This window comes from Teleopsis dalmanni, chromosome 2 (assembly GCF_002237135.1).
Source record: "Teleopsis dalmanni isolate 2A chromosome 2, ASM223713v2, whole genome shotgun sequence".
Lineage (NCBI taxonomy): Eukaryota > Metazoa > Arthropoda > Insecta > Diptera > Diopsidae > Teleopsis > Teleopsis dalmanni.
This window is the reverse complement of record NC_051847.1, coordinates 100,406,560-100,434,543: the sequence shown is the minus strand read 5'-3', so window position 1 is coordinate 100,434,543 and position 27,984 is coordinate 100,406,560. Positions and strand designations below refer to the sequence as shown.

General features: G+C 28.5%; 1 protein-coding gene across 5 annotated transcripts in view; it reads right to left on the bottom strand.

Moving 5' to 3' along the window:
• Positions 1 to 27,984, bottom strand: part of LOC119684323 (protein pangolin, isoforms A/H/I/S) — a 75,538-nt gene that overhangs the window by 39,010 nt on the left and 8,544 nt on the right. For all 5 annotated transcript variants that reach the window (XM_038098345.1, XM_038098344.1, XM_038098342.1 and 2 more), the window contains one exon: positions 19,891 to 19,988. In XM_038098345.1, coding sequence (XP_037954273.1) covers positions 19,891 to 19,988 — 98 coding nt within the window. The remainder of the gene's footprint in view (positions 1 to 19,890; positions 19,989 to 27,984) is intronic.

Sequence of the window (27,984 nt, the reverse complement as noted above, 5' to 3'; positions counted from 1 at the left end):
ATGGGTGGGCAATTGAATGCTGACGTAGTTCTAAGCAACCCCTAAGTAACTTACTTACATATACATACACAAACATTCGCATATATATGTTTATGTAGTGATGATTGCTTAATCTATTGGTAAGATGCAAGGGTGAAACAAGCACATTAAGGCATCAGTTTTAAAGGAAATTTAAGTTTTTTTAGCATTTATAACAACCCTCACTTAATGCAACTACCAATGTGTGGCACCAACACTACTGTCAGAACAATATTAAGCACCCACCCACTTTGTGTACGTACATTCAAAATCAAACACAGACGCAAGAAACACAAATACACATGCATGGCTTAGTAATTATAAGAGTTTGCGCCTAACAACCTCGCGCACAAAAGAAAAATCTGAAATATTGCAAGTTTTTTCAAAAAAAATTTAGCCAAGTAACAACGACTACACAATGAGCTTTCATATGTAGTTTCCTTATAATGACAACTCTGTCCATCAGAAAGTATATTTTAAAAATTTAATTTAAAAAATATTTGCACATTTTACATTTTACGATTGTGGTTTATTAAATTATTATTTTTGGGTAAAAATACTAGGGAACATTTTGCCTATTTAATTGTAGGTTTAAAATGAACCTTTCACTTTTACAATTATTTTAATAGACTAAGCAACTCTCATATATTCAGTTATTTACTAAAATTAGATTTCATTAACAATTATTGTATTTCGACCTTATTGAACTTTTAATTTTACCATGTGATCTCTAGTCCGATAAAGACAATATTTAATTAAGTTTTATTATCAACTTGAATTTCTGTATAATAAACGAGAATATCTGTATAAGCCTTTCAGTTAATATTATTGGTTTTTGGTATATTATTGAAAGACTTTCAATATAAAATACATAGTCATACCTATACCTACAATGTATACACATATACAACACAGTGTTCAAATTAATAGAATTGCGGCAACATAATTGACAAACGTTTTTTTTTTTTTTGCGAAACTTTTAATTTAATTCAAAAAAACTTATTTTAGTATAAAAATGTAATTGTCAATGGATTCAATGTGAGGATAAATAATTTATTTTTATAACAGTGTGATAAACAATAAACCAAATAAATATTATTTCACTTATTGTCATATTCTTACAACAATAAAATAAATAAATAAAATAACTCTTGCTATTTCTTTTACGAATACTGTTTATAGGTATCTGCATATCACAAATAAAGAAAAAACAAAAGCATTCAATGTTTAATAAATAATTACATTTTAAAAACAAAAACGCATGATAAAAACATAAAGTGAAAAGAGAAACTGAGAGGTCCGAGTTCTCTCTCTACCTGAAAGCAAAACAACCAAGTTTTTGCTTATCTCCACCAAAAATAATATATTATTTTTGTCTCCACTCATAAGGCCCTCTTCAAACCACGAGAAGAGAGAAATCAAAGTGAGATGTGGATCGCAAGCCTATTTTCCAAAGCAAAAGCTCCACATCAAAAATCATTAACAAATAAACAAGTATTAGCAATGCAAAAATGATAATATAACAATATTAATATTTGAAAAAAGTCAACTTAAACAAACACTAAATGAATTAAAAACATTATGGAACAAATTAAAAGAAGAAAATTATAAAATTTTTATTATTTTATATAATAATGCAATATTATCCAAATATAATAAAACATCAAAAGAAAATATAATAATTAAAAAAGAGTTACTTCAAAAAGCTCAATGGTTTACCTAATAATAAATACAAGACAGATAAGGGCTAGAAATAGGTCAGCCAGAGTATGTCAAAGATCGTTGTAAAATAACTCAAATAAGAAAATATATTCTCAATTCTTATTATAAGAGCTAATTATATTAATAAACGTAACTAACTATCCACCAAGAAATGAGTAACACTATCCAAAAGATAACAATGGGCGATAAGTGCACGAACAATCTTTGAAGGAACTACATATGTAAAGTGAATATAATCAAAGGTGTTAATTACAGGTCCATCAAAAAAACCTAACTGAGACTCAAATTTTTTGGCATTAAAAAACAAAAAGTACAAGTATTCTACTAAAATGATAAACAAAAAAGTGTTTAATATTTTGTTAATATCATTTATTGCATTGGAAGGTTTAAATAAAGCTTATTGGGACCGAAAATTAAATCCCACAATTCTCAAACACTGCTACAGCTCTGTCAAAGAAAATTTGGCTATAAAGCGACAAAAAATACAAGACGAAGTGAAAGATACCTACACTACATATGTATATTATAATAATCGAAAAACTATACTAATGCGGTTAATAAAAACGTACTAATTTACTGATATTATAAGAGCATTTACAAGATACTCAAATTCGTTAAATAAAACTGAACGCTAATGTCTTGAATGAAAACCTTAATAAGCATACCGGACCATAAATCTATAATCACAACTATAACAATTGAATTCATATACTGAAAATAATAAATCTAAATTTTCAAACTAAAATATACATATATGAGATCGAAAAATGCACTAAAAATTATATGTTGATAATATGAGCAGGGTGATATAACCCCATAAGCCTAATAGAAAATGTGATTAAATTGGGCAAATCAACAATGATAATGAAATATATCAGCCATTTAAGTAAAAAAAATTGTTTTGCGATCTATCTCCAATCTATTTGAAACGTATAAATAGTTGTTACAATATATTCCACTGAATATTACATCTTATAATACTTTTTTTTTTAAATTCGAGTATTTGCTTACTCCGGTTATTCTGAGCACTTAATATAGAAGGTTATCCGAATTTTATGATTTCTTTTTTTAGCTTAGATAAATAGGTAGTTTCAATTTTCAAGAATTGATTATATTTACTATTATAATTAATTTTTCTAAATTAACTTTCACAAGAAAAAAATAAAATAAAATCATACACAAATTTAGTTTTTCCGAAAAAAAAATTTATTTCTTAATTATCTGAATTACTTAATATCATGTGCTACTTATATCTAGACATAGAGTTTTCAACGCTATTACCATAACAAAACTTTTTATATATAAAATTAAATAGATATGTTAATAAGTAATTAAAAACTATATTAATTTAAATTTGACTTAATAATTACAACTTGTGCGTAGTAAATTGAACCACACTTTTCGTGCTATCAAATCGGTTGACGAGCGATAAACAAAACCAATATATAAAATAAACCTAAAAAACGATGTTGACTCCATTAAAGTTATGAAATGTATGAGGCATATTTGTATCTACAGAAATAACTTCCTTCGTTTAGATTGTTGTGTTCAAATATGAAATATAAATGACACTAATTTCGAAAAATACATTCGTAATTATGAAAAAACAATGTCAGTATACTGCTTTATTGCTAAGTTATTGAGCGCATTTGCGAACAAATCTAAATACATTTTTACATTCTAAAAAAAAGTAACGCAACGCAAATTGACAGCTCGAAAGTACTCTTCCAAAAAAAACTCTGAATTCGTCAAGATGCTAGCAATTGCACGAACAAATGCAGCAATGAAAAGGCATATGCACAGCATACATATTGCAGGCAGTGGCAGTGTTTGGTACACTCTAGAGCTTCAAGTTAAAATGCATCGGCTGAGGGCATTCAACTTTGCGTTTTGTGGGCGCTGCACTTAAAGTTGGTCTACACAAATATATGTGTTTAAGTACATTCTTTCATAGATACCAGTAAAAAATATACGAGATTTGTTGATGGAATACTTTGAGGCTGCCTAGTTAAATAAGTGTATGAATAATTAAAATATCGTTATTAAAATTTTCGGACTATGTTAATGTTAAGTTACGGAATGTTATTTTCAAAACCATATATCCAAAAAAAAAAGTGAAAACAGACTACATTACTGGTGTTATTTGTGGAAGGACAAGTTCTTGTAAACTATTTTTTGTTTATTGTTTAGCTTTAACTATTTATAGTTTACAAGAAATATAGAAATTTTCTAATGACAGCAATCCATCAATATTGAAAAAGATGCTAACCTAATCGCCATATAAAAAATTTATTTACTATTTTAGATAATAATAATAATAAATAAGCTTCGACTTAGTTAAAGTTCACATAAAAAACTTCTAAACTGATAAATGCCTTATAAACCTTATAAACATATAAATTTATCGGCTTGGAAACTGGAATGTTAAATTTTTATGAAAAATAGTTTACACAAACTTGATAAATTTACACGAAAATTTTATCGATTATATTTATATCGCATAAATTTATTTATTGTCAATACAGAGTTGCATTCCAACACAAGCAAATCATTTACAAAAATATCTTTGTAAACACTTTTTAGTTCGGAGTTTTTGCTCAAATTAGGTATTTTATTTTATAATTTATTGATAACGACACAGCTGATCAATGAAGTTTCCACAAATATTTAAAATTGCATTGCATTTTGAGTTGTCACAATGATTGGTGATATAAATAGTGCTATTGTATAGCAGATTGATAAATTTGCACAAATAAGTGCGCTCATATAAATGTGTACATAAACGCATAAAAGTATACGTTTGATAAATTTATATGCCTTAATCTTAATGAATACCCTAATGTTTAGTTTTAAAGATCATCAGAAAAACTTCTTCATAAAATGAGAAGGCTGTTTGGTAGGTAGGTGATAACTGCACGAAATGTTTAAAAATTCATTTAATATTTTGCATTATCTGGAATAATATAAAAGTTTTAATTGCACAAGTTTTGGTGAATTTTTGAAAATTGAGAAAAAAGAATTTCACTTATTGATTAAGCAAAACTTTAGGAATAAAATTTTTTAGATAATAAAATCACTTGAAAATCAATATGGAAACTGTACCATGTTTGTATGTGCACAAATATGGTAACATGAGTGATTAGGATGCCGAAATGATCTTACTCTTGAAACCCACACGAGAACCACGCTTTTTTTGACTCGATACTCATTTGAGATTTGGACTAAACATTAAGATATCAATTTAGGTGATAACTCTTCAACTTTTTTTAGATTTAAAAGTAAAGGTTAAAAGTAAAAGTGGTCTTTAATTGGTATTAAGGAAACATATATTATAAATAATTCGTGTAAGAAGTTAAACATGTGATAAAACAGACTTTGTCTTATAAAATTTTTTGAAAATGTCATTTTCCTAAAATGATAGGAAGAACTGACATATACGCAAAAATAGATATACACTCTAAGCGATTCAATTAGTTGTTTTTCTGTGGGCAGTCACAACAACGCTAAGGAAATCAAGATCAACTAAAGATTAGTGATATTAGTTTTCGGCTATTTGACTTAAAGCAACACGATAATGAAAAGCAAATTATGATGATAACAATTTAATCGTAAGTGTTTTAAAAACCTCTTGATCATACTTTTCTCACATTGAATCTAAACAGCTAATTCTTTGTCGATACTTCATCTAGAGCTACCTTACTATTGAGACGTTCCATATTAGAAATCGATCTAAAAATAGCAAAAAGTTATACATTTAACAAGTAAATGCAAGATGAGTCTCATTGAGATGGTTCCTAGAGACAGTTGTTTGGTTTGTTGACAGGTCACTGTCGGTTTGGAGACCATTTTAATAAATTAAATTATTTCTTTAACTCCTGTTGCAGATGTTAGAAAAGATGAGAAAAGAATTTCTTGTCAGGGCACATATAGAAATGATTTTTAGATCTTAATCATTTGTAAAATCTTTTCTTAAAAAGCATATTAGGTTTTATTCAAAATGACTTTAGACCCTTCAGGATTTATACAACAGCACACTGTGCTACCAGTTTAACGTGGGCTTCCTAGAAATAAATGTTAACTGAACCTAGACCTAGGTTAAAATATTAATAAATAAAAAACTACTTTGTAAAAGTGAAAACAACGTAAACAAAGATTTTAAGCATTTGCTATTCTATGCTATGTTTTATGTAATTTATAATAACATACCTATATATATATGGTATTTATTGGGTTGTTCGTTAAGTAATATTGTTTTCCACATTAAAGGACTTAAATGTAATTTTTTGTAAGCAACTTATACGCTTACTTCACATCTATAAGTTCTCGTAGTGTTCATTACCGACTTATAATGCACAAGATCGGTTCTTCATTTTAGGATGATTATGCTTCAGCTAAAGCAATAAATCTAAAGTTTGGTCACCTAGTAGAATTTTAACTTTACTAGCTGATAAGGTCTGTACGTAATATAATACGTATTATTAACTATTTTGGTGATGCCACATAGAAAAAAATTTTAAATGAGTTCGTAATATAACAGTATACAATACAGTATTAAACGCAGATCAATAACTATATGCCTGAGAAATCGGAATCGTGCCAATATTGAGAATAAATTTCTTCTCTCTCCCATAATTACTTTCATTTCTTAGACTTAGCAGTCACTGAGGAACTAAAATTGCAGATATTAAATAAACTGAGAAAACTTTTAAAAAGGTTATAAGAATCGATTAATTTTAAAAGCGTATGTGCTACTTTTATTATTGCATGCTTCTTTAAACAAAAATTGTAAGCTTAGAATAATGGATCGTACTTTTTAAAATTTTCTTAAAGTAAGGTACTTACATTAATAAATCAAAGATATGCAAAAAGTTATGTTAGACAGCAATTTTTACACTTCATCAGAACCATTCAATATTAATAAGCTAAAATCAATTCTTTAATAGTATTAGAATTGTATTGCTGACATAAAACCCCATGAATGTATCACAAACCTAATATGTAGAAAATTTTTTATTGTTAAAATTATAGAGTATGAAACTACATCGACATGTCTAGCAATAAACAAGACTGAGTATATCTGCAGGAGAGTGAACATATTTTAGTTCGGAACTGATAAGGTCGGTTTTTTCAGTTCAGCTCAGTTCAGTTCAGTTACTGTACAAGTGTGTAGGAAAAAACTAAAATATAATGACGCTTTTATTGCTACTGGTTAAATTTAAGTATGATAACAACTGCAAGTATATGGTATATGTGCAGAATGAATGAGATAGCAAAAGCTATTTTTCAAAAACATAACGAGAACCTGACAACAAATACATTGCTAGAATATCAGCAACAGTACAACTAAAACTGTTGCTATTATTACACTGAAATCGTCGGATAACCGACAGTAAGCGAGGGAGCAAATGAGCAAATGAATGACGACGAATTTGGCTTGGCGGTTCGTTTTATATGGTAACGGCGGAAAGATCAAAGTAGCTTTAGTTATTATATGTGGCGTTGTGTATTTTGTTATTCAATAATAAGCCTTGATGAAAACAAAAACAAAATTATGAAGAAAAATTAATAACTCAATAGCAATAAAGTTCAACATAAGTAACAAAATTTTATATCGTTATATATATGTTTATTAAATGTATATACATATATACATATGCAAACTGTAATATAAAAAATATTTAAAAATCTTTGAGGAATCTATAAAGGTTCGGATTTTATAAAATAGTGTATGTATCTAAGGGAAAAATATATGCATTTCAAAATTTAGTTCCGATAGAACTACATATTTAAATATCTTCAATAAACAATTTATCTAATATATATGAAAAAGAGTATATAAATTTGGATTTGGACTTCAGCTTATTTGTTGCATTGTTTGTTTATTACTTTTATTCTGAATAAAAAAAACTTCACTACGCCAAACTTGACCGATATATTTTTTATATTTCTCATGACATCATCATAGACTCTTTTAGGGCCCCGCCTATGGCGTTAGTGTGCCAGTAAAAAGCAAATGTACTCTTTTTAAAGTAAAAAAAGTTTTTCTGAAAACTTTTTTTCATACAAAGTAGAGTAATTTTTTAGAATTGAAATTTAAATAATGTAATTTTTATTTAATTTTAAACATTGTAATAATTATCATAAACAAACTATCAAAGTCAAGTTTTTTTTAGAAGAAGTACATTATCGGAAAAGGTGCCCTACGTAAACGTAACGTGATGAGAACAATCTAAGTAATAATTGAATGAAATTTGAAAAAATATGGAATACGACAAACTGATCACCGAATTAAGCAAAGTATTTTAGCGATAAAAAGAATGGTAAACCAAATTGTTGCATTGAAATTCTGTAATTCTATATAGATTTGGGTATCTGTTAAATAGGTGTTAATACTTTAATATATTTAATTAATTATTTTAATTGAACCGTTAAAATACAATATATTGAACTTATTTATGGCTTATGTCAGTACCTTCTTAGTTACACATTGATTAATGAGCACTAAAAACTAAAATACGAGCACTTAATATGCTTGAGGAAAATTTATCTAAAATGCAGATTTATTTTTTTGATAAGGATTGCCAAAACAAGAGAATATGGAGAACAACAGAAATTTTTACTGATATTCATATGCGCTTCGTCGATGATTGAAGAGCTGCTTTGAACAAAATAAAGCATGGAAAATATATATAAAAAAATTACTTTACCTAATACCACTGTACAATACTGCAAAAAACTTTTTAATTTAATGCCTGTTACTCTGACACAGCACAAAGAGATCGGAGTTGTATTATCATCATCAGGAGTTATATCAACATTGTTTCAAGGAACACAAACATGCTCGCAAACTAGATTAAATTTGATTTACTTAAAATAGTTAAGTAAATGAAATGAAAACTACAATTTAGAAAAATATAATTTTAATTATTGCAGTAAGATAACTAAATGGCCGTTTTTAATTAAAAACTACAACAAATAACTAAACATATAACTGCTATTGAAATTGTTTATAATAAATTGTGATAATATACTCAAATTATACATATATGATTTATTTAATGTTTTCCAATTTAATTTTAATTATAATATATACTACTAAGAGAGAGTGACTTCTGTGGCAGTGACATCACTAATCAGCAGTGCAATTACAGTTCACTTCTTCAACAAAAATCAGACTCTATCGCCAAAACTCCAAACAAAAATCATACCGCTGGAGACTTAAGGAGAAACTAATTATAATTTGTCAAATTCTTCACCAAAAAAAAAAAGTTTTTTTCGCCGCAAAAATAAAACACAAAAACAAAATTTAGAAAAGTTACTCGGAAAAACAGAAATTTTGGAAATACTCAAGGTATTTCTTTCATGGATATTTATTCCATAATTCTAATTTTCTCCTAAACCGCTGAATTGGTTGTATGATATTTATGATATGTCTGTTTGAAGCTACAAAATGTAAAATTTATATGTATACGGAATTAATATTTAGGGTTGCCCTCCTACAAAAAAAATTGTTAAAATTAAAAAAAAAACCTTCGAAACGGCTTAAATGATTTGCATGACATTTGTGATATGTAATCTCTATATAAGCTAACGAACATATGTTATTACATTTTTATTTCACGTAAATGTTTAGAGTTGCCACTTTAAAAAATATTTTAAATGACTAAACTTTGATATACAATTTTTTTGATATTAGGCGTTTTCTTTTGTAAGCATGTCATAAAATAACTAATAAAATAAGCACTACTTTCGTTGGCAACTCTGGACAAAATGACGATTTTGTTTGGCTTATATGGGTAATATTTGTGTAATAAAATTTTAAGTTGAAATTTCGAAAATGAATAATAATTCTTTGCAATTATTGATGAGAATATTTTTTTTACATGATTATAAATAAAATATAATTTTTCGTGTCTTTTAACAGTAAAATAATACATAGAACAAATAACATATTTGTTAGGAACAATGACGACACGAAATCATTGTTCCTTAACGTAATCATTCGTTGATAGATAACTGGAAATTTCCTATGTACTTCCAAAATTGGTTCACAATAGACGAATTTTCAGTGTTGGTAACCATTTGTTTTGAGCTGCTTATTAGTTAAGCAATTTCAAAAAGGTTGGAATAAATAAGCCAGCATTGTTGTTGTTTCATATATTATTTTTGAAATAAGCAGTTGTTCTTTTGTTACATGCTTACAAAAGAAAACGCCTATGGGGAGTTAAAATAAAAAATAAATTTTTCGCACTTTAAAATATTTATTTTTTAAATTTTAAGATTATCGAAAAATTTTATAATTGTTACACTAAAACGAAACATTTACATTCTTAGAGTAATGGGTTTATAATGGGTTTGTACTCTTTTAACTTATATCCGCCCTTTTAATTTCAAAAAATCAATGAATTACCAAAAAACTTAATTTTTTTTATTATATTTATTGGAAAAATAATTATATTGTTTCTAAATTCTAAATTGAACATTTTTTTAACATTTTCCCTTTGATTAAAAATTTTTTTTTTTTATTTTATGTCACCATTTAGATGACATCAAAAATATTCACTCCTATTTCACCAAAAACAAAAAAGAAAAAAATAAGTGATTTTAAAAGAATGATGAAAAACAAAAGCTTACCCGCAAAAATCAGCTGATTTCATTTTGGTGAAAATAAGTATAGCGAAAAACGAAAATAGAAAAACAATTGTGATCATAATCGAAATATTCGCTTAAATTCACTAAAACGCATTAAGCAGTTTTCAGAAAAGGAGAAACAAGCGAGTGAGTTGTAATTGTACTGCAGATCCCGCATCACACGCTTGCTATTATCTGTTCAAGCAGTGGATGTAATTATAATTTTTATTTTTATGAGGGTAAGTTGTTTTTAAGAAGTTCTTAATAAGTTGTTAATAAAACACAATACATTTGATTCAACTATTCTTAAAAATTTTCAAGTCCTCGTTTGAATAATTTGATTTGTACAACCCTTTTAAATAAACCTTGGAGTCGTTAATTTGTTGTTCTCTGATAATAAATCTCTCTTCGCAATCGTTTCTTCGTGTTTAGATGTAAAAAAAGTCCCATGTTGTTAAAACTGCCGAAAATACTGGATGGCAAATGAACTTGTAGCAAATTCCATAAAATTCTACCATGGTGGTCTCATAAGCTTACATCTACGAATCGTCTTAACTTTTTGCAGAGTACCATTTTTGATGAATCATCCCCAATTTTATGTTTAAAGTGTTTTTGAACTAGTTCAAACAGAGTGAGTAGAAATCGCCATTGTTTTTTTGCTTTCCCAGAACAAGTCTCATCGATTATTTTTACTGTTCCTTTAGTACGAGTGTGCACTTAAGGATCCACGGTAATGAACCAATACTGAAACTTATCTGAATTTAATGTACTCCACATATTATTTACAATTATTTACGAAAAATTCAAATCACTATGTCATGCTTTTGCTATGGACAAGCTTGCGCACTTTCATTTGTCTATCAGTCAAAACAATTGCGTGAACTTTATCCACAATTTCTACAGTAGTAGATTGTCTTGACGTTCCAAACTATATTCCAAACCGGTGCAAATGTGCTATAAGAATTAGTTACATGACATAATTGCAAAATTGTCCTGATAAAACATTAACATCTTTAAAAAATAATCTCTTTTTGAACCATTTGAGACAGTATAGACTATATAAAATCTGCAAACAGAATATTAATTTCAGTGTAATATATATATTCAAAACAATCTTAGAACTTTTTGATATAAAAAACTTATATTCTCTGATTTTAAGTTTAGTTAAGCAAGGACTACATTCCTTAATTACCAAGCACACGCACACGAAGCAATTACTACATACGAAATTTATTTTCTTGAACTGTTGGCAATAGTAAAAGAGAAAAACGAAAACGGACGGAAATAATTTTTTTACCTATTTTATCTGTTGAATTCAATTTTCTTTTATTAGCAGCAAATTTTATCTTAATGGTGTTCGATTAGATTATTTAATGCTCTATCACCGACTCGAATTGTACAATTGAATTGTATTTATATGAGAAGGTTTAGTTAATGTTATTGGTTTGTATTTACTTTTCTCATCTATTCATTAGTTATAACGTTTTATCATTTGCTATTATGGAAGTTGATGGAAATCATATTTATGAATCTTTTACATAATTTATATCATTTATTACTGATAGTTAAAGGACTAATTGGTTAATTAATCAGGAGGAAGTTTAGTTTTTTTACTAACTCCAATTGCATATAATAATATTATCAAATATTAAAAGTGAGGAACAAGTAACATTGAACTAAACAATCGAAGGAAAGTAATTATACTATCCTTATCAACTGAGACAGTTAAAATGTACCAATTAATATTACTCCGACGATTTTCGTACAATTATTATGTACGAATAATAAACCATTTCTACAGCCATCCAAATAAAACTCATTCCAAAATATAGCATATATTATAGTAACAGTAAACCGGTAAGAAGCTTGAAAACCTTACGCGGATGTGGATCTATACTTTTGTTAGAAGGTTGGTAGAAATTGTTTCTTAGGAAATGTAAAACATCGTATTCTTTCTTTTTTTGAATTCCCGCGCTTATCCAATCGGTAATTTTTTTTTACTTTCACACTGGCAACACTATTATACACATTCTGTCAACGTTTAACACATATCGTACGATTAGTTTTTGTTTGGCGTCTATATAAAGAAGTCGAAAAATTTTCGTGTGGCGATTTTTAGCTGAATTTCATTCAAAAAAAGCGGCGTTGTGATGTGGCCAAAGAGATGATTTCCAACGCAGATAGTGACCCCACATCCATCGAACGCATCATAACTGGTGGTGAGACATGGGTCTATGAATTTGACATGCCAATTTGACCACCAAACATCAATCGACCGAATGATGCTTCGAAGGTGCGCCGAAACCGAAAAGAGAACGCCAAAATCGGTCCAAAATCAAGGTTATGCTGACTATTTTCTTCGATATTCGTCGTGTGGTGCACCATGAATTCCTTCTGGACGGTCAAAGGGTCAATAAGGAGCATTATTTGGCCGTTATGCGTCGTTTGCGTGAGGCCATTCGCAAAAAGAGGCCAAATTTATGGAAGGAAAACTCATGGATTTTATACCACGATAACGCAACGTCTTACACAGCGTTGGTTGTGTAGCAGTTTTTGGCCAAAAACTCCACCAATATCATCAACCAAGCACCGTACTCTCCAGATATGGCCCCGTGTTACTTTTTCCTCTTCCCCCGACTGAAATTACCATTGCGAGGAACGCGTTTTGAGATCATAGAGGCCATAAAAGAGAATTCGTTGCGTGAACTAAATGCCATACCTTGGCGGCCTATAAAACTTGTATGGAAAATTGGATCAAGCATTAGGATACATGTATAGCCGCAGAAGGAGAGTACTTTGAAGGCGATAATAAAGAAAATTATTAAAAATAAAAATTTTGCGTGTTTTTTTATATTCTCGTTCTTTTTTGATCAAATGTTATGTATGCTCAATTCATATACGAATGTTTCCTCCGTTCTATTTCAGAGTACAACCGTTTTGTTCTATACTGCCAGTTGGTATTTGTAATAGTTGTAGGTAAGAAAACACCGAGACTAAATTTTGAAGATAACACTAGGTGTATTCTTTCGACATGAATGCTCCAATAGAACAAGTGTTGCTTAAAAATTAGCATGCAAAGTAAAAATGAAATTCACAAAAAATAAGCCCACTTTCCTAAAACTGCTTAACGAATAAGCCACTTGCATAACAATGATGCCAAAATCTTAAAACTGATATATTGTGAATGATTTTTGGAGGAAAATGGTAAATTCCAGTCAGATGACAGAGAAAAGTTTGTTTATTATTTACCTATAACTATTGCGAGTATTTATGAGTAAATTTAAATATTTTAAAAATGTAATTTTTTTAATAAAATTTGTGAAGATGACTGACAGATTAGTAAATTTGAATAAGTCATTCTTTAATTATTTATTAAAGAATATAAAATTTCTAATTTATATGCATTCAAAAATGCAATACATGAATAAATACAAAACATAATCGTTATAATAAAACTAAAAAGTAATATGACAATTACAAGAAAAATAAAACAGTGTTAAATACTGCTCATTTAGCATTAACTAGTGGTGTTAGAAGTTTGAAAGTTATATAAAAGAATTTATTGACGATCTCGTGTTTTCTTCTGAAGAACTAGAGCTATCAAAAATTTCAAAGATTTGGTCAATGCGCCGCTCTCTTTGTATCCTCCTTATTTCACTATTTTTCTCCATTATAATTGGTAAAACAATTATAAAATTGTATACTTTTATATAAATTTAAATGTAACATAAAATGCTCACCAAGAACTTTTTTGTGTCATTCATTTTATAATTATAAATACAAAAAAAAATCTTTTTTATAAAATTATCTGCGAGTAATTTTGTATGTACATGTATTTATCAATCACACTTGTTTAAAATTTTTTTACTTGTCATATGTTTACTTATTTAGGCAGTGATGCCAAGTTATTCTTAAGCAACCAGAAGCGCTTTTTAATTATACTCTCTTCATGTACTCATATAAATTTTTGTATATATTTAAGTACATATTTTTTAAATATTAATTTTCACAGTTTTTCATATTTTTGAAATATTTCACTTCCACAATTTTCAAATTTGTGAAACATTTTCATTTGATTGAATTTTTGTTCACAAACTTTGACATATGATTGCAATATTTGTTGGAATTACCAATGAAGGTTCACAATAGTTCGCTTAATGCGTTGGTAACACTTTTTGCTTTTTTTTGCTCACTTCACAACTACTTGCCTAGATAGAGAAAATAGTTTTGATGTTTTACGTACATTCAAGCAAGTATAAACCAGCAGCTTACTGTTTTTTTGCCATACTTGCGAGCCACCGAAAGCACCTAATATATGCCAATTTATTTTCATCAAGAATAAATAAATCGCTTAGGTGTATAAATTAATCGTTTTCCTAAAGATTACTACTATTAATAATGAAGAGGGAGTGAATGATTTATATAACTTTTGATTGCATTGATTACATTTTGATCAAATAAAACGAAGTCGTACCATGCCATGTTCCCAAAGCATGTTTAGAATAAGATGGTTAACAAACAGTTAAAGTAAAAATTAATCAAAATTTTAAAAGCAAGTGTATTTTTTTACGTTTACTTTATGATATTGTATAAAAAACGTCCTCAGCTTTAGAATAATAACGTACGTTATTCCATAACGTATGTAGTAGTATGTCGGTAGTGACAATGACCAAATTATACAAACTGAATTCAAATTATTCGGTAAGTAAAAATTAGGCTACACTAGGAAACTGATAGTGAAAATAAAGACTATTTTAAAATATATCTACAATTTTTGCTATAAATATGTAAGGAAATGTGAGTAAAGTTTGGTAAAATACATATTGTTTTATTCCAACTCTTCTATTGTAACCGACTTTTGTCATTCGGTTAAAATACACTAACCCAATTCATTTTGCTGACTTGCTGGGATCAACACAACAAAATCCGTAAGTAATTAAGATACATTTTTGTTATTATATTATTCTATTATTTTCAGTATAATTCAACATAAATGCGTTTTACGCTTTTTTACCAGACTTATATTAGTCAATCTTTGATTATGTTTATTACGTCGCCAAAAGTTTCAAATCAATTTCAGACCTCATAAATGTTGTCTGATTTTTTCAGCTAGTCGTTTACAGACATACACATAGCCAATAAAGTATGAAGCCATAACTCCACCACGGCGGTGGTGGAGTTATGGCTCGACTATACTAACAAGATTTTGTTTCTCTAGCGCTGCTCCTGATTTCCGCCACACAATTTAATGACCTTTAATACCAAAGATGCAGTACTTGCTTTCGTCTGAAAATATCGCTTGTTTCCAGAACTCCGGAAGTTTATTTATCTATTTCTTTGCAAATTTAACGCGCTTTTGTCTGTTTACAAGTGAAATATACGGCTTCTTTCTAACGACTCCACCACGATATCTAGCTTTATGTAATACTTTTTTAGCAGTCTTTGCACAAATACTTTTATAAATGATATATTTACATATTTCACAATTTCCGAAGAAGACACACGAGGGTTGATTTTTAGCATATGGATTATTTTTAGCTTTTCTCGGACTGATAAAACTTTTGGACGCCCAGGATGCTGTTTAGATGTTAAAATTTTGGACTGATGAATGCGTTCTTTCAATAGTTTCATCAATTTTTCGGAAACTTTTTCCATCTTTCCATAGTTTAATAATTATTTTTCTTTCGTGTACACTGATTTCTCTTCCCCTTGATTCCATACTTTAAAATAGTAACTACTTAAAAATTAATTGATCACTGAGCTCGCTAAATGTTCAATTCAAATGCTAAATAATACCAAATGAGTAAAAATTAGAACAAACTGCTTAAAAATTAATGATATTATCTAAACAAACAAAGTGTACGCAGACTTTATGGGGGCTATATATACATGCAGGGACACTTTTATCCCGTTATCTTAAGAATGAACAAACGAATACAATTTTTGTCTTTTGCTATTTAAACTTAAGGTTTCAAAGAATAAATATATGTAAAATTAATTATGTTGTGTTTCTTTATCACATATCAAAATTTGTAAGGTGTACGCAGATTTTATTGGCTATGTGTATATAAAGACTCAATTCAATTCGTTCATCCTCAATGTTTTACTTAAACAAATTACAGAGATAGATACATTTAAGTTTTTATATATTTATAACATATGTGCTCGCAAGGATTTTTTTATTTGAAATTAATTTGTGTAATAATTTTATTACAGCCATCGACTATAGATAATAACTAACTGCATAAGTAAAGCATGTAAACAAAAAATCAATTTAAATAATATTAAGCTCTGTTCAGTAAAATTGGTTATTTTATCCAACTCGATCACGATTTCATAGTGATCACAATTTAATAAATTTCGGTGTTATGAACTTTTTACGTGAATTATACAAATCATAACAAAATGCGCCACCTAGCGGCAATTAGTATATGTAACTTTTACATTAATTATAAAAACAGGGATTAAAGTTGTGTCATTTTAAAATCCGATATCTTGAACCAAACTAAACATAAAGTGTATAAAAAAAAGCTAGCTTTATAAAAATTGGTTGTTATATCCTGGGCCTAACAAAGCGTATTCTTTTTTTTTAGTACAGCAACAATATATTGAAATTGATTGCATTTTAAATAGGAAAACATATTTATATGTGTATGTACCAGTGCTGCAAACTCTTTTATCATAACAGGCACAACAGAATTTAGAAAATCGTCGAATTCAACGCAACAGAACATATGAGAACTGCGACACTATCATTAACACTCTTCATCATGTAGGCACAAGCTTTTAAATATATTGATCTCTAAGTAAGCATCACTTACTGCAGCTAGTTAACACAGACAGGTCTGCGGCGCTTCTACACATACAAGCAAGTTCCACAGCTTATGTGCTTATGTTATATGCTTGCATGTTTTTGAAACAAGAGATAAGAAACCACTTCCATATTCAAAACATTGAGAATTTTTGCGAGTTGTTGCGAAGAATAGCAAAATATGATGAGTAAAATACTTAGTAAAATCATGGTTTATTAAATAAAGAAATGTAAAATATAGAAATGAGTACAACTTCGTTCATTGAAAAATAAAACCACTTTCTTCAAATCTTGAATATTTTTACTAAATTCCAATAATATATACACATATATATCTTAAAGTATACATATAAGAATTTTATGTTTAAATATTTTAAAGTTTGCTTTTTTTATATAAACATGTTTGCCTTTTAACGTATGTTCTTTAGACGGCAGTCAATATAAAACTTCAGACTGGAGAATAAAAGCTGTGCGGCTTGGCAAGAAATAACGCGCAAAGTACTATATGTTTATACGCAGAAATGTATTTATGTGTGCCTGAATAAATGAAGATCCGAATTCACATAAATCTCGCTAACAATAAACATAAAAATAAAACAAAACGAAGTATACAATTTTTAAAGAAATATGTGAAAGAGAACCACAAAACTAAAATTCATTTCGGCGAATTGAACTACAATTTTAAAGTTAAACACACAATATAATATATATATACATATATATATATATATATATATATATATATATATATATATATATATATATATATGTTATTATCACATAGTAATATATACACGTCAATCCATATTTTACCTGAGTAGCTAATGCTCACACAACTTCCACCGTAGGGCAAATATCACACATAATTAATCAGCAATATCATAGCTATAATTATCATAACTAGAAAAATTTGTTTGTTTTCTACAAATGTACAAATTTGTAACATCATGACTTTAACAAGGTAAGTTCATAAGTACTTATATGTAGAATAGTTAGTTGTTTATGCAAAAAAGTGATCTTCTCTGAACTACATATTTTGTATAGTAATATACATTTAACAATGTAAAACCATTAACAAGACACTATTTAGCTGTTACATAAGACCCTAAGATTCAAGCATATTCCTGACATATATAGAACCGCAAATAATATTTCTATACTTAATAAAATTTTAAATACAAACAAAATAGTTATTGTCTGAAACATGCGAATTATTCGAGTATATAATTATACACACATATGTTCCTAAATTTAAGTGTTTTTGTCGCTATGATCTTGCATATAAATCTCTGCAGCAGTCCCGTCCCTCCCCTTCAATTGTTATTTTTTAAAGAACGGTAAATAATTGTATACAACCATAAAAGGTATTAATAACATAGCTTTGTATAAATTACATGGTGTTTAGTAAGCCCATTTAATGTGAAAATTGAACCCCTTTGCAGGCACACGACGATTACAAATAAATGGTGACAAACCTCCCCTCATAATATTTTAAGAACTTTAATTTTTCCTATTCATATTTTTATTTCATATAATGTGTTAAATAGGCATCAATTTTCATATAAGAATAGCAGAATTTAGATTCGACCTGTTCGTTCTAGTGTCAACATTTGATTCACAATGAAAATGAATACTTTTTTGCCCTCTAAACCTTTCTAAACGCTATACCCTTTACTGTGAGGATTGAATAAAAACTCTTGTATACACGTATTTTTATTATTATCTTGTGTTTCGCATGATTATTTCATTTTAATATATGTAATTATTCCAATTGAAGTATCTGATAATGATAAAATGACATGTCAAGCACATTTTATTAATAGTTTACATCCTTTACAGTGTATGGTATTGATGCTTTTTAATTAAAAAGGCTTCTCATTTAGAAAAAAAAAATGAATAAATAATTAAAACCAACAAAACTAGCTTAAGTACTTGAGAATAAGGGGAGTAACATTTTTAAATTGATAAGTAATTAATAATACTAAAAAGTTTTGTTTGTTTAATTTTATTTGCAGGAATATTGATTGATTTTTTTTTATTACATTACACAGCGAAAGGTTTGTTTAACGGACCCTCTCATTAACGGACATCTCTCTAAATCCCCACTACTCCTCACTTTCCATTTTTAATAAAAATTATGTTCTTTCAAACGGATAGTTTGCTGAACCGGGCAGTAATTCCAAACCCGTCGGAGTCCGTTTAAGAAAACTTTCAGTGTATATATTTCCATATATATAATACATAAACCCTCCGCAAATGTGAGCTATTGCTATTTGTAATATACTTCCAATTATTTTAATGTAACAAATTTTAGGGATGTATAAAAATATTAGTTATTAAAAGCTTTAAAACCTGTGCTTTTCTTTAAAAAATTTTGGCTTAGCAGCTTTATATATCCACTAATGCATTGAACCTTAGGCAATGTAAAGAAGTTTATGGTTTTATGAAATAAGAAGATTGATTTCGAAAAATTACAAAAGTAAACCATACAAAAACCAGAACAAAACGAACAGAAAACAAAAGCAGTCGATTTTTAATTTTTAAAAGCACTGTTGAGTACTCGCAAAGCAAACAAGCATTTAATTTTATGTCACCCTCAGATGAATTTTCTAGACCTACGATTAATTTATAGATTTTTTAGTATACATATCTAAGCAAATGCATATTAATTTAAAATTTAGACCAGATTTATAGTAATTAAATCTTACCATTGTTACCGGAAGTCCTCCAGCACCGCCATTGGAATATGAATACGGAGATACAAGATAGCCCATGCTAAAATTAGTAGAGTGAGGTTCTAGTTTTCCTGCAAATAATTAAATTCATTAATTAAAAACATGTTTTACTCTACAAGAATGATTAAAGCAACGTAACAAATAAAGCGAATATATTGTTAGGATTAAGGAAATTTTTAAATATTATTTATTAATTGTATGTCCACAATTATTGGATAAATGAAAAACTAATTAATCAACTATTATACCTATTTATATGTACATTAAACATAACATATTTGTAGCATTTTGTAAGCAATTTGTTATATAAAAACTTTTTTAACACTTAAAATGTGATAAGGTATGCAAACCACTGAAAATTTATTTATCTTCATTGTTTTCTACCATTTTTTACACATTTAGCTTAGCAATCTGTTATTGCCATTTGACTTTATCTCAATAGAATTTAGTCATATTTGTCATACAAAATCCACACAAAATCAATGCAAAGATGTGCGAGATACATAAGAGCGATGTTATTTTTCCAATGCATTCTTTTAGTAAATTTACTAAAATTCTGCCTTGAAATAGAAAATTATACGCGAATCAAAGCAAATTTCAAACAAAAACAAAGAAAAAATTGTAAACAACACTGCAGCAGCGTATGAATTTATAATTTCTAGTCATAAACGAAATCGAGATATAAGCGAATAATGGCATTTTCATTTTCGATCAAGGGGAGAAGCGTTGCTACATGTTTACTAAATCTATTTAAATGTTCTTTATAATTCTTTATAGCAGAAGAACTTAAAAGAATTAGTAGTACTTGCTTCATAGATATCGTCAAACGGGAGTTTGGTAGTATTCCGTTTGTTTTCCCGATTACCTACAATTTGAACAACTTTTACGTCAACATCAAATTTATACTGTTTTTACTATTTTAAAAAAATCGCAGTATTCGTTTCCTTTCATAATAAAAGTAACAAATACTGTAAAAAGGAAAATTTATACTGTTTATTGTAAAATCATCCTTAACTTCAATACTATTATTTCAACGGTCCTCCTCCAATTTATGGATCCCATTTCTGTAATTCGTATCTAAAATATCTCTATAAGGGGCAAATCATTTGTTACATATTTGTTCGATAGAATCAGAAGTCAGAGAGAACGAAATCTAGGGCTGGTTATTTCAACAGATCGCACTTCATTTTACAGAGTTCGGCGATGGCTATGGAAGTATTTATACATTTAATCAATTTAAAAGGGTATAATAAAAATCTCATTTTTTATATTTTGTCAGTTTGGTGGTTATCCCAAAGAAAAACATTTATTTGCATTCCAAAGTAGGAACGCCTTTTTGGCGTAAGTTTTGGATACGAATAATAGCTGCACAGCCCAAAGCCGGCTCCTTATATTCTTAAGTTTCTGATTTTATTTATTTTTATTAATTTTTACTTTCTAAAACTCTTTAGATGTTATTGATGATGTCGCATTCGAATGCGACACTTTTGTTGCCTTGTTAGTGAGCGAACGCAGCACTTATTGTGCACACAGCTTTTCAAATTACATAATTTACTTGAATTAATTTGTAGCGTATGGTTCCGTTGTTTTCGTTCTAGTGAGCAATACTCTCAATATGGTTTGCCTAGCACTAAAAAAATCTATAAAGGCATGGATTAGGTTCAAAAAACCCAGAATGATAATAGCACGGGAACGAAATCATACAAATTGTTCTAAATCATTTTATTGAGTTTATTACAAAAGGATATTTAACAAATCGTATAGATGATCAAAAATGGAACATACGATAATGTATGAAAACGGTCTTGGTATAAAAATTTCGAAACTGCACAAATGGGAGTAAAGCTGGGATTGACAAGGAAAGTAATGTCATGACTTTGGTAAGATTCTAATGCCCAAGTGTTTACAGTCAAGAATTATACCGTTTAGGGTGAAAAATTTAGGAGACCTAAATTGAACGAAGCTGCTTCTTCGTGACGATGTAAGACCATGCAAAACCTTCTTTCTTTCTTTGAAAGTCATTGACAGGTATATTTGGAAACATTCACTGCATAGTTCTAATTCTGCAATGTGAGATTATTATTTTATCGAACTCATTCAAAATTCTTCTCTTGGTGTTAAATTGAACTTTACACAGATCTGTGAAGTTATAGTTTTTTAAACATAAACATAAAACATCCACAATTCTACAAGAATAATGTTTCTCGTCGAAAACTGGCTGAATGTAGTCAAAAAATAAACAATTATCAAATTTAAAAATAGTTTTCAAAATAAGGATCTGTTTTCAATTACAACTAAAAATATTCATTTAAACCATTCAGTATTTTTATGAAATATTTAAAAATCTAATAGTAGTAGAATTCCTCTCATTATATGAGTTTGGGTGCATATAATATTAGAATAAGATTGAACAGCATTAACAGTAACAATAAAAAGCAATCAGTGATATTACTGCTATAATATAAGTAAGCATAAGGGAGAAAAACAAAACACCGTTTCTTATCTCCTTCTTTAAGATTAAGAAGTTTATTAAAGAGAGAAATAAAAAACGAATAAACAACAGCAAGAGAGTTGAGCAGTTAACAACCATTAACTCGCGTCGTATTGTTGTTAGATTTCGTTTTAAAAAAAACATAAAATTTACTACATACTGTTAATTTAATTAGTAACTGTATTTAGTAACTGATATAACTGTGTTGTAAAGTGGTATACCGTGATTTCGTGGTACACCGACGGTTCTAAAATCGAAGGAATTGGTGCAGGGATATTTGGTTCTAACACTAGAATCTCGCTTGCACTGGGTAAATGGCCCACTATCTTCCAAGCGGAGGTTCACGCCATCAAGGTCTGCATTCGTATCAACATTAGTAATGGATAGAAAAGCGCCGTATCTTTATTTATTCAGATAGTCAAGCAGCAATCAAAGCATTATCCTCCTGAAAGTTTTCCTCAAAGCTTCTGTTAGACTGCTATGACACGATGCTTTGCTGGGTGCTTAGTCACGCAGAAATCAATGGTAAGGAGTCTGCGGACAGTCTTGCGACGTCAGGAGATGCCATAGACCGGAGCCATATTGTGGATTAAGTTGGTCTACAACTTAGTCTCTGATTGATAAATGGTTTTCAGCCGAGAAAAGTCGCTATTACCGCGACATTCCAGGTAACCGTCAAGCTAAAAAGCTGGTTCATCATTACAGTTATGGTAAGGTATCCTTAATCAGCAGAACAGAGTTGAGGTTGTTGGAGGTCACTGAGTAGAGAACTACTCTCCCCTTCTGACATTGGGTAGTCCTCAACGGCTGACATTCTCGCTTTCATTGGGAGCTGGTACCCGGTTTATTTATATTTTCTATTTCTAACTATATTATAAAGCTATTGGGTGCATCATCCTTACCCAGCCGTAAGAGTGCATAAACTAGTCCTGTGTGAAGCATGTTGTTAAAGGTTCGCTCATTATCAAGAAAAGCAAGCAAATAAAGTTACTTTAATTCGAAGCGTTCTCGACAGTACAAATTAATAATTTGAAAGCTGTTTTCAAAAACAAATGCATTTTTAAAACGTTCAGTACAAACTTTAGGAGACTAACACGACATAGTCCCCGATGGGTTGTTGTTAGATGTTTCAACCGCTTTGAGTTTAGCACCTATTTTTTAAAAGGCATTTATTTCAAACAATTGTGCAGTTAAGCCGGATATAGACCATTTCGTCTTGAAGGTTTAAGATCCATTTATGTGTATAACCAACACGAAACGTATGTAAAACATAGTATAAACATATTTCTCGATTTTTAATTGCCATTCTAGAAAACCAATCACCCCGATAGCAAATATTGAATTTTTATAATAAAACAAAAAAAAAATACATCTGCTTTTATAAACTTGTATACACTACTTGTATACTCGAACCATAACCCTGCAGTCTAATTGTATAACCCAATTTGTTGTTTCTTTTGTGCCTATATATATAAGACTATAATTCGAACGAAACACTTTTCTGTTTCGGAGATCTCGGCTGTGTATATTCTATTATACTAAAAAATACGCATAAAGTGAGCGCAGGTCAACCCAATTATCGAGATGAGGTCTCAAGTAGACTTTTCGATCTTGCTAGTATTGTTAAAGAAACCTAAACTTATGTTAATACTCTTGATTCCACTTTAAGTTTTTAAGTTTAAAGTCAGAATATTCCTAAACAACCACATTAGTTTTAAATATAAATTAATATGCAGGGAACATATTAACGTGTTACGGGTTTAGGCTTAATAAACAAATGCGAATAATTTGATACTCAGCAACAAAAATCATAATATATCCATAAATGTAATCACAAATACAAATTTTAAACATCTTGTCTTTGGAAGGCTTAAATAGAATACACAATTAGGTACCCAAAATAGAATTAGAAGTCTCAAATAATAATGAGCGATATAATTTTATTGGAGCTAAATCATCTCTAGAAAGTTTGTAAACCCTTTATTTCCCGTATATATGCTCAAGCACCAATAACCGATGAGCACATCGGTATAAATATTAATGTAAAGAAAAATTTTTTTGGTTCCGCTTTACAAAAATATGAATAGAATATCCGGTTTTATATAGTTATAATAAACAAACTGGTCATTAACAATAATATGATGGGTTGATTTTAATAGCGGCAGGTCTTCTGTTCAAGCATCGTATAAGGCCTAGGGATTTACAAAGAAATTGTTCACTTGCTTATTCTTTCTCTTCCATGCAACTTCTGCATTTTTAGTTAAAGGGATACGCAAATTGTCGACATGAGAAGCCTATCACCACTGTCACGAATGTTGTCAAAACAAAGATAGAATTTTGTCTCCGTTAGATTATAGCTTAACGATATTAGTTGAGATTTCTCGTAACCATTTCCATGAACGATCCTAACCGATCTAGTGATGTGAAAGGTTCAATTACAATAGTATATTTAAAGAAATATTATTTAAACATAACAAATCTAAACTTCCCCAACAATATTTTTGTGTTCAAAATATTAGACTTATGTCTTAACCAATAATTCTGTTATTACAACTGCATACTCGTACAAACTTAATATTAAAACGTAAATGAATAAATGATTATACTCAGAATGCCACAACACCTTATTAAACCCAACTAAAAAGACAAACTCTCTGATCATTAGTAACATAATTGATGTTTAGAAAGTGACGTTCATTCATTTTTATTCAATACATATTTTTTGTTAAATAAGTATACAAAACTGAGATGGTCTTAACATTTTAAGCAACACTGTATGTCTTCTCATTTTGGTTGTATCTACGAACCTATGCTTTTAGTGCAACATATGTTATTTATTTACCATAATTTTTTTTATAGCATATATTATACTTGCATTTTACAATAAAGTATATAAGAAACAATTCGAAATGCTTAAGATTTTTTATAAATTACAATTAGCTTTTTAACAAAACTCGTTTATTTTATTTCAAATTTATTTCAAAGTTAACTCAGTGTTTTAAAAATATTTTACATTATTCTATTCTATATTCTATATATTCTATTATATCTATATTCTATTATCTATTCTATTATTCCATATATTATTCTATTCTATTTGAAAACTAAAATCAAAATATTAAAAATATACAATAATCATAGTAATAATAAAATAATAGTAAAATAATAATAGTAAATAATAATAATAGTAAAACTAAAATCTTATTGAATATAAATTGTTTCAAAAATTAGATTTTTGAAATGTGTTGAAAATCGTTTTACTCCGTACAAATTTTAGAACACTTCATTTCATAAACAAAATGTGACATGAAAAGTTAATAAAAAAAATTTTTAATATTTAGTTAAGATTTAAAAAAAAAAATTTAAAATAGAGTATTGTTTTCATTCATACCATCTGTCTAGAGTTACTTTTTTTATAATTTTAAAAACTCTAAAAAATTAAAAAAATAATTTATTATAATGTTTGTGCAAACCGTGAACAAAAATTTTAATCTTAATAAATTCAAGATTTTGAGGCACTTCTGTATTAAAATATAATAATATTTTACTTTTACAGATATTAAAAATTTTTTGCCTGCATAGGTTTTTGGGTAGTTTCCTTTGACAATTTCCACGCCCTTCATCAATAACATTTTTTTAGTTTCTTGGATTAAGAAATAACCTGATGAATTTTAAACAATTTTATACGAAACACTCTGTATATGAACTTCCAATATGTTAAAATAGCCCAGAACATGGTTGAAATCGGAATGATATGTACTTATGGAAATATAAATCAACTTATAACAAGGGAAAAGAAAGCAGTTTAAATTATGTAAAAAGCAACACGAAACTCTGAAGTCAGAAAAACGTATGTGTATTTATAATTATTTAAAAAGAAAATTGCGAAAATCTTGACTTTGTAAGGAGAATTATTTTTTTATGATGTGTGCGCCTAGGCTAGTAATATGAAAATTGCAACGCCAAACTTCTTGAGAAGATGTTGCAAACCAAATTCTCATTGCAAGTTTTTGTAAAGTTCAAAAAAATATTTATATATAACCGTATTAATGCAGACTAAGTTAAAAAAGATTATTTGAAATCTTTTAAATGTATTAAAAACAATATATATAAGGAGTTCTATAAGTTATTAGAAGAAAAACACAAAAATCCGTGAACCATTCAAACTGAATCTTATAGAATCCTATATAATTTAAAAATGGTGGCAAAAGATTTGAATACGAACTTTGTGATTGTCGTCCAAAAAAAATATTTTATTTAAAATTTTGGGTTCCGAAGAACTGTTTGCATCATGATTACCGTATTAGCTAAGATATGATATGACACATATATATGTATCAATTTTGTTGGCAGATAACTTTTACAGGACAATTCTCTAGCAGCTATATTTAAGATCACAATATTAAAAAATCTTTCGAAAAATGTTTGGTAATCTGGGAGCTGTCTTTTCGGTCTTTCAAAAGACAAAATAAAAGATGTATTTTGAGGAACATAAAATTTTAATTTGTCAAGATAGTGCATTATTGCAAATACTAGTCATATTCGCCATGCTTAGCGTCTTCATGAACCCATCTCTTCATGCACCTCAAAAAATGCGTTCATTGTAAATATTTTGGAGCACTTACAGAAAATAATTTTAGAGATAGGATTCTTATAGGAGAAGTCAAAATAAATATATTCTATGAATTGTTTAAACAACCTAGTAAGTGCTTCAAAGTACTCGATTGAGACTTATGTCTGGCCTGAAAAATTTAAACACATCTCACCTTTTGATTTGCCAATCTACCAACTGATCAAAATGTCCTACAATTTAAAGTGCAATTGGGCGATTGGTAATCTTGTCAATACGAGTAATAAAAACAAAAAACTGTGCGGGTTTCATACACCATATATAATCTAAAATGCTTCTTGTAAAATATCGAAATCGATGTTGATTTTTTCTTCTTATCAAGAATACTTCGACAATTATTATAACATCAATAACATATTTAATTCGTAAGAACCAAGGAAGAATAAAATAGCCACTGGTAAACAAAAGAAGTATATAAGTGCTACAATTAATTGATCATATATTGTATAAGAAGTCCGTAAAAGAACTTACTTTGCAAGAAACTGGGAAGCAGTAACTCTGTATATGTAGTTAAGAGAGATGTCCGTTTAACAGAAATACTTCACTGATGTAAACAGTATAAATATAGGATGTTTAAATATTTTATTATTATTAGATCTCAATTTAAGTTAAGATATACAGTTATCTTCGTTTACTTGACGCAATATGCTGCCAAACATTGAAATTTAAAATAACGAATTCTCTAAGAAGAATGAGAAACAATACACTCGTAGTTCATTGATGAGTAAAGTATCTACATACAAATACTCATTTCGAAAAAATATTTAATTGATAATGATTTGTAAAAATAATAACTGCCAGTGTAGGCAGTTACTATTAACAGCTAATATTTAATAAGAATTTAATAAGATATTATATATTACTTTTTAAATATGGAATAATCAGCTTAATAACCTGTTTAAAACGCACTGTTTTAACTATCTACTATAAAAATTTATTTATCGTT